The 9,246-nt window shown below is 42.5% G+C and overlaps 1 protein-coding gene across 1 annotated transcript; it reads right to left on the reverse strand.

The window, feature by feature from the left end:
* Window positions 1–2,426: 2,426 nt before the first annotated feature.
* Window positions 2,427–9,244, reverse strand: ptx3a (pentraxin 3, long a; the record flags this gene model as incomplete). The annotated part of the gene is made up of 4 exons (XM_010783491.1): window positions 2,427–3,379; window positions 5,051–5,481; window positions 5,804–5,963; window positions 9,202–9,244. Coding segments are annotated over 4 exons (1,290 nt in total), but the record flags the coding sequence as incomplete, so codon positions are not given.
* Between the last annotated feature and the right edge of the window lie 2 nt (window positions 9,245–9,246).

Below are 9,246 nucleotides of genomic sequence, written 5' to 3' on the forward strand. Positions count from 1 at the left end.
TGTAACATGTGTAGTTACTGTACTCTGGCTTGTAAGGTTAGGACCAGGCAGAGTGATTAGACTTCAGGGAGGGTGGGTTTGATGGAAGTCAGTGTGAAAGGGGGACTCTGCAGAGCTGCAGGTGAAACATGTTACATTTCATATAGCTGGATGGGTTTCAGGAAACTGTAAAGCATGTGTTAGCCCAAAATCAACTTACATGCTTAGTATCTGCTCTTTCAGATATATTTTCAGTGAGATGGTTTTGGGAGATTCCATGAACAGGATCTATGTCTTGAATTTACATCATAATCTGTGTTATTCAAACAAGGTTTCTTAAAGAGGACATATTTTGCTAGAGAAGCCAAAGATGATCACCTATTATGCAAAATCCACCTTTTCATATCTTTTCTACATCAACATGTGTCCCCTCTGTGTAAAAAGATTCTGAAATGTTTAGGAAAAAAGATTCTCAATCTTTTTGTCTTGATCCATTTATATAAAAAAACCTGTCTGAAAATGAGCTGATCAGATTTTGGCCACTTTATGATGTCATAACGATGTTTTGTCTTGTGTAACCGTTAGCCAATCACCAACCAAGGAAACCCCCCCCACCCCCACCTTATCACCTGAATCTCCTCTTAGAGCACCATTGAGTTCTTTGAAACTAAATCTCTGTGAGGGGCGTGGGTAGGGGCTCCTTATGTTCATCTAAAGTAACAGACAGAGAATCAGCACTTTGGAAACAGGGCTGAAACAGAGGGGATTATGGGTAATGCTGCAATGATCTGCTCACCCCTATAGGACAGAGAGGAACAAAAGCATAAAAGGGCCTCTTTAAGATAATTAGAATTGTTTCCTGCTACATTATTTCAATGTTTCAGTGATTTGACCCCCAAAACCTGTTTTTTGGGGGAATGTTGATTTGATTCATTTCTTTGCTTATGTAAAGAATCTTTATGACTGGAGTTTAAACGTTGGCCCTTATTTAATTCAGAAACAGTTGCAGGTTTATTGCATTTGAATAACTTTTGAATGACTTTGAAATAAAAAAAAAACACTGCTTACAAGCAAGAGATTATATTATAACTTGTTTATTCACTCCTCACTCTCCATTCATCCAGTCATGTTATACAAAATATATTTATGTACAAAAATACATTCACCTTTTCACAAGAATAACACAGAAACATAAAAGAAAACGATTTACAGTATAATACAAGATAACTTAAAGATTAGTGTAAACATTGTCCTCAGTTATTTGATCAAATAGCAAAAAAGTCAAATTCACATTAGAAATATTACAGTTTTACTCTTATTGCTTTATGCGGTGCCAAAAAACACACATATATTACCCTAAAATTAAATGAGAACCACTGAAAAAAGTAGAACAGGAATTATATAACTCATATAAATGTAAACATGGAAATGTAAGGGCTTGAAAAAACTTGCACAAATGTAATAAACAATAAGTCCCTAATTTATTGTTGTTTGAAGCTGTCGCTGATTTCCATGCTTGAGATGAAAGCGAGAACAGCAGTAACATCGGTATTTTGTACTACACCATTAACACATTAGTATCTGCTTTTAATCATAAAGGGGATAGAAAACATATGTTTCTTATATTAGCAGGTTTTGCATTGATTATTGAGCTTCTATATGCATCTAGATAGAAAGAGAGCGAATGCATCAGTACTCTACAGTTACAAGATAATCTCTTGTAAATCTGTGTCACCTCATTTCCTCTCCTGCACGCCTGTCTGCTGATTACTCCGTTCACTGGCTCAGAACCAGTCCGCTTTAACAAAACACTCTTTGTTTTTTTTGCAGTCTAATTGAGTCTTTGGTAAATACAGCACATCGCCTTCCACAATAAAATGTGTCTAAGCTTTTTGTTGGCTAGTGTGTGTGTGTGTGTGTGTGTGTGTGTGTGTGTGTGTGTGTGTGTGTGTGTGTGTGTGTGTGTGTGTGTGTGTGTGTGTGTGTGTGTGTGTGTGTGTGTGTGTGTGTGTGTTGCCTTAGTTCAAAAGGTCACTCTGCAAAAATAAACTTCCCTTAAAGAGGATATGTTATACTAATTTTCCGGTTCATATTTATATTTTGTTCCTCTACTGTGACATGTTTACACGTTTTAATGTTCAAAAAGCTCTTTATTGTTCTCATACTGCCTGTGCTGCAGCACCTCTTTTCACCCTCTGTCTGAAACCAGAGCCCAGTCTGCTCTGATTGGTTAGCTGGCTGGCTCTGTTGTGATTGGTCAACAGCTTAGAGATGTCCCGCCCCTTAGCCCATCACATACAATGTGTTGTAGCGCTAGCCAATAGAAGCGTGAGTGTTACATAGTGATGTCACTATGTTCTGGAAGTAAACAAAGAAGTCCAATGGAGTAGTTCCAGGAAGGGGGGGGGTGGGAGATAGACCCTGGGACTGTAGCCTTTGCAGACCATGTACATGCACACAAACGTATATAACACACAACAGGAAAGGGAAAACCCCCTAAGACACAATAGGGCCTCTTTAAATTAGCTTTCTCTCATCTGAACATGTCCAGTAAAGTCCATCGCAGCATTAGATTTATGATAATTGAGATGAAAAAACTAAAACATAATCAAAACTTGTAACTAAAGGGACAGAGGTGATATAAGCAGTTAGATGCTCTGGTGAGTTTTAGCATTAAAGCTTATTACGATGTTGCTCATATTCACAATTGTGACCTTTCATCCCTCACGAGGAGTGTGAATCTGTTAGTTGACGAACTGAGCGCCTCCGTGTGGCACCATCTCCGTCGCCCCCCACGCCACCACGTTCCCCCTCTGCTCGCAGCCCTGGCCCTCCCGCAAAGCCAGCTGGGTAATCTCCCCCTCTGAAAGCAGCCTGTCCCACATGTTCACTCCCGTCATCTTCCCCGCGAACGCCAGCTTGGGATCGAACCCTTCTTCGAACCCGGCCACCCCGCTGCCGCCGCTGGGAGTCAGGGGGCAGCAGCCGTTCCTCTCCTGCCCCAGCTGCAGGGAGCCTCCGTCGGGTATAACGTGTCCTTCAGCGACCCCAGGTGTGGAGGTCACCTTTTTCCCGCCCGCCCACAGCGTCGCCAGGCCCTGCTGGGAGGTCCACGCCCCGCACAGGTGGATCCACTCCGATCCACTCACCACCCCCCGAGCCTCCACCAGGTGAGCCTCTCCTCCGATGGTGAAGAGAGCGGAGGATTGGCCGAGCAGCAGCTGGATCTCATAAGGGTTGCGGCGGTTCCCGTAGGAGAAGAGCACGGTTCTGTTGGAGACGGCGGTCGGCTTCACCCACATGCAGATGGTGAAGGAGGAGATGGACAGAGGGACTTCAGGAATCACGGAGGTGTAGATTCGACGGGAACGCATGGGGAAGAGGAGTGCCATCTCACAGCCTAAACAGCAACAAGAAGAGATAGGGTCACTGAATTAGAATCAACAGTAAGAACAGTGGTCAGATGATTCCACGTTGCTTGAAATTGCATTTAAACATAATTTATAGAACATTCCTGCAGCACTCTATTATATTTACGACTGTCTCTGCGCAAAATGGATTTGAAATGCTTGTAAAGCCATTTGGTGCACACACACAAGGTGGCAATCTTGGATACAGAAGTTCAGCTGAAGTTCAGGTGATGAGATCATGAATCAGAGTTTTTTTCCCTACCCCCACGAAAACCCACACACACACACACACACACACACACACACACACACACACACACACACACACACACACATCCCTCTGTGGGTGGTCAGGTTCATGGATTTGTTCTGCTTTGTTTCATTCTCTTTCTGTCTGGTCCCTGTACATGAATTACACTGCAAAGCATTTTGTGTATTCCTTTTAGGGGTCCTTCCCGGGTAATTTATCCGCCATTACATAATCCAATGTTTGTGCATTTTGAATTTATGAGCTCTGTAGGAGGAACCTAACCTTCGTCATTTACTTTGTACTCGTTCATCTCTCTCTCCCTCTGCTGGTCCTTCTCTTCTGCTCTCAGTCTCTAGATCCTTATTATTGATGTTACATTTGTCTCAGGTTTCTGCCACTCAGGAAAAAAAGAGGTTGAACGTGCTGCACATGCTGCACATGCTGCACATGCTGAACATGCTGTGGTGTGTGTGTGTGTGTGTGTGTGTGTGTGTGTGTGTGTGTGTGTGTGTGTGTGTGTGTGTGTGTGTGTGTGTGTGTGTGTGTGTGTGTGTGTGTGTGTGTGTGTGTGTGTGTGTGTGTGTGTGTGTGTGTGTGTGTGTGTGTGTTCATGATGGTTTCCATCTGGTTCTGCTTTTCCTAGTTTGCTTTGGTTTTTGTAGCGACAGGCTAACGAGTACCCCTCCCTCTGCTCTCTGTATGTAGGCCAGATTCACATTCCGGACTGTAAAGGTGTGTGCATACTTCAGACGGCTGACATGAGTGGTTCCTCACTCAGTGACACTTAACATTATTATGACTTGTTGTTTGGATGGACAGTATATCAGAGTAGTAGCTCTGCTCAAAGAAAAGCCATCTAAAAATCGGAGAATATTTGTGCCTACGGTCAGTCCAACAAGACGTCTGTTCTCTCATTTTCTTTCCATGCGTTTATTGTCTTGCATTATTATCCTTAAGTGTCTAATACTAAGATGAAAATCAAAGACAAAGGCTGAAGGCAAATCTTATAGATTGATGGACGACGTCTGACCGCCTGAGCCAAAGGTTTGACCCAATTTGTTTTTTATCTTGTGTGATGACTCAACAAAATGTGGGTATAAAAACTGTTCAACAAACAGAAATACATTATAGCGCTGATCCTATTCCTGCCCTCTATCCCATCCTCTCTACTTTTGACTTGACTGTATCAACGCAGACTAATGTCAGTAAGTGAAAGGAAAAGGATATGAGTGGACAACATGCCTGGAGACAGACAGGATAAGTGGAAAAGCTGTAAATAACACAAGCTGCATGATTAGACGTTCAGAAGCAACTTGACCTGAATGTGTCAAAGCAGACGAGAAAAATGAAGATGGAATGTTTTGTTGTAGAGGTAATGACAGACACACAGATTGTAGGATGGATGTCTCACCTGCGGGTAGTTGTCTTTGCCTCGATGACCTCAGAACCTCCCCCAGTTCCTCCCTCGTCTGCTGCAGCGCGGCCAGCAAGCCGTCCAGAGCCCCCTCTCGGGATGGGACCTGTTGCTCCTGGTTCCCTGCTGCCTCTGGGAGCTTGGATACCGTCTTAACATCCATCCCCATCCCAGCTCGTGGGCCGTTCCTGAGGCAACTGTGCTCCATCTTGGCGAGTCGGGTAGCTTGTAGTAGCGTTGCGGAGAGGAGCTGCTGCAGCCTCTCATCGAGGTGGTCGGACGTCCCGGCAGAATTCCTGGCAGAAGTCTGATCTCTGGGTTTGAAGCGCTCCATTGTTTCTTTGAAGCGGCCCTCCAGCTGCAGGGCCATCCTTCTTCCTGCCGTCTCAACCGCAACCCCACAGGAACCACCATACTGGGCTACAAACCTGACCAGAAGAACCAGTGAAACAAGTGTGAACCTCTGGAAGGTATCATTCTCAGTAACCAAGGCTCATTATGCACTAAATCTTATCTCTAAATGAGATTTAAAGAAAGCAGATACATTCAGGATACTTGTCGAGTACTCTTCTAGAAACAGGATACATTCAGAATAATTATAGAGTACTCTGCTAGAAATCGGATCCATGCCTGAGCTGTTCATATTTCTGCTGAGTCAAATCATTTTATTAGCTTAACTTGCGCGGCTATCAAAAAAACGAATTAATGAGCGTAACAACTCGCACCTCTGATCCCTTTGTCCAAACCAACCTGAGCATTTCCCCGCGCAGCGACCCCATCTCCACTTTGATGATGTCGTCTGCGTACTGCAGCATCATGTTCTCCCTCATCTGACTGTTCTCCAGCATGGAGAAGAGTTTGTCCCATTTGGTCAGGTCCCGAGAACTGCAAGGGACTGGAGTGGGCGTGGCTGGACAGAGGGATATTAAAAAGAGAGAAAGGTTAAGATATTGAAACCGAACATAACGTCTTGTCACATTTGCCTTATTGAGTCCTGGTACTTCCTGTCAGAGCACATGTGCCGTTACTCTGCATAGCATCGCCAGCATTATCAACTTTTAGGAAGCTAGCTAAGACTCCCTAGCTACAAAAAGGTTCAAAGCTACAAAAGGTGAATAGCAACTATGTAGAGAAGGTTTTTTTTGTTGTTGCGATAACTGGAATATTAGAAAGAATATTGATGCAACATGATGAACACGCCAGCTTTTGTTTGTAGTTTAACCAAATATGTACAAACAACTATCACTGGGTTACGTTGATACTGAAAAAACGTTTCTTTCCCCAATGCCCCATCTTCCCTGTCCCATGCCCGCCCGTGGATAATAATAGCACAGCTCTTCAACGACTATTTAAACTCCGAAAGCATTCCTCTGTCCGTGGGTTTAAAAACGAGAGTAATGCACTTTATTACACAATTGTGTGTTTCCAGATGCTAGGGCAGGTGTTGCTTGAATATTATTATCATCTCTGGAGCTTTGACAGGAATGTCAAGGTCCAACATGTTTTGGTTTAATGGAAGAGAAGAAATCCTGCAGGATGTTTAGTCACAGAGAACAGCAGGTAGAATGAAGAGTTAAGATGGGGGCACGGGAGGAAGTGAGGATGTTAGTGAAGAGATAAGAACGTGAGAAAGAAGGAGCACAATTGACTCATAAAACACTTTGCTCCTTGCCTGAAGGGAAGAACGTTTCCTTGACTGAATTGTAAAGGAAGTAGCTGCTGGGAGTTGGGGAGAGATAAAGCAGAGCCTGGGGAGTGGGAATATGTGTCACACACACTGTTCTGATTAACATCTTTACCTCACACACTCTGTTTATACTCAAAGACGTTTTCTAGAGCGGTTTCATCACAGGACTGCAGGATTTGTTTCTGGGTGCCTGTCCCCGAAGGTTCAAAGTAATTTAGACAGAAGTGTTCGTGCACTCTGTCAGGTCTGTCAGGATTATGAAGGATTTTGATGGATCTGGGGGGGAGTAGAGTGTAAAATGACCTTTGAAATGGGCTTAGCCTTTTGACCTCCTTAGTTTGAAGGCGTATAACAACTATTATGCTACTGTATCTCTTATTTTGAATTGATTGCGACTTATTTCATTGCAGGATTACTACCTGTTTAGTTCTATTTCTTTAATAGTTTCCACTTCTGTAATGAATGCAGTGCAGGAATGAATCTAGACACCATGCGTTGACATTACAACATGCAGTGGAAAACAGACACATGGAAAATAACTTAATGTAGTAGAAGTACAACCTGTACCCTCCTTTAGCCAACACTTACTTGTCTTTTTTATCAACCAAATGTTTAGTCAGACATTCATTTTTTTATTATTTCATGACCCTTCTTACATTGCTCCCATTGGTTAGTATTCCACTAAGAAATGTAGATATTTAACCCTTAACTGGGCAAACACATATTTATATTGTGTAACATTAATTGATTGGTATTTTCTACATTGCACCCATATTACACCATAAGTGCACCGTATTACTGCTTTCATATTTCTCCTTTTATTACACCCACAATTTCCGTATGGTGTAACATGGGTTAAAGGTGGGGTAGGTACGTTTGAGAAACCACCTCGAAATACACTTTTTGTTATATTCCATGGAATGCTCTTAACATCCCGATAGCAATGAATATCTGAAGTGCTTTGACAAAAAATCCATTAAAAAATGTCATCTGTGGAAGCCGTGGCGCTGTAAAAAGCACGACCAATCATCTGAGCCAGCCCGGCTAAAGTAACTGGATGGCCTACCTGCCTGTCAGCCTTCCATCTGTGCACAAACTGATCTCGTGCCCTCATTGGTCATGAATGTGTGCGTTTGTGTGTGTTGGAGGAGGGGCTCTGTAAGGAAGTGGCAGATTTTTTCCGGTTGTGTATTTTCAAATTCTAGGGCACTCGAACTGGTTTCTCCAAAACTACCTACCCCACCTTTAAGGTTAAGCAGGTAGGAACTGAAGTGATTTAACATGTGCGTGTGTCTTAGTTTTCCTTCTTCTTGCTACCACCTATTTTTGCTTTGGCAGGCAGAAACAACCTCTTTAAGTTTTTCTTCAAGTGCCTTTATTTTCCTATTCTCAGTCGTGTGTTAAAGGCACTCATTTGTCTAGGTTTAATCACAGTGCTGTGCCCAGAGCAGAGTTTTACTGCCTGTAATTACACCGCCTGCCAGGTTTAAAACAACAAACAAATTCAAAGTTTGAGGCGCCCGTACAAAACACTTTCTCATTTGTGTACACACTTGAAAACATTCTTTCCTCGCACAAAAAGGGGATTCTTTCCAAAACAGTGGAGAGAAGTGTTTCATAATGCTATACTGAGATTACAGAGCAGCCACTCATGCTGTTATATCTGCGGCTCGAGCTTTAAAAAAAACCCTTTCTGGCTCAGCATATTCTTTGATACTGCCAACAGTCTGTGTGATCTGCAGTCAGGCTACATGTAACCAGTTCACGGAATCACGATACAAATAAAATATTGCCTTACAGTTGCATACAAAAATATGTAATCAGATTTCTGTTACAAAATAAATTAAAATTACCAAAAATAGTGGAATACAAGCAGGATTAAAATGTTAGTCAAAACTAAAAAAAGCATATAGTGTTTGTTGTAAAAGGATTAGATTGTATTTCTTCTTTGTAAGCTTCACTGTTCTGTAGGCTAATACTTTAAGTGTGAATCTATACGCCCACATGTTCGTACAGGTAACTAGCAATCGTAACTGTCTTTATCTCTCCTATTCTGCAACCTGCTATATTCCTCTATTTACCCTCCATCTATCATTTTTTTTATCTCTCTGCCATATAGTTAATTTTTTACTTAAATCTCAGTGGCAACTCACGTTCTAACCACTCAGTTTTAATGCTCCTACAGTATGTTTGTGACAACATTTTCAGTCTAAGGAGCGTGTCAAATGTTGATTCCCACTGTGGTTATTAATGATAAATGGAGGATGAATCCTAATGTCCTGAGCTCACCTTTCACACAACCCCAATGCACGAATCCTCCAAGAAATTAATCCCATGCTCCATTATTAAATTAAACTCCAACCATGTCCATGTGGGAGTCCTAATCTCATAACACACACACACGCACACACACACACACACACACACACACACACACACACAAACACGGTTTAACACTTACGTTCTGGTGTTTCGCCATCGCCGATTTCATTGTAGAAGGTGTCAG

The sequence above is a fragment of the Notothenia coriiceps genome, unplaced genomic scaffold (assembly GCF_000735185.1).
Source record: "Notothenia coriiceps isolate Sejong01 unplaced genomic scaffold, NC01 NC01_scaffold00025255, whole genome shotgun sequence".
NCBI lineage: Eukaryota > Metazoa > Chordata > Actinopteri > Perciformes > Nototheniidae > Notothenia > Notothenia coriiceps.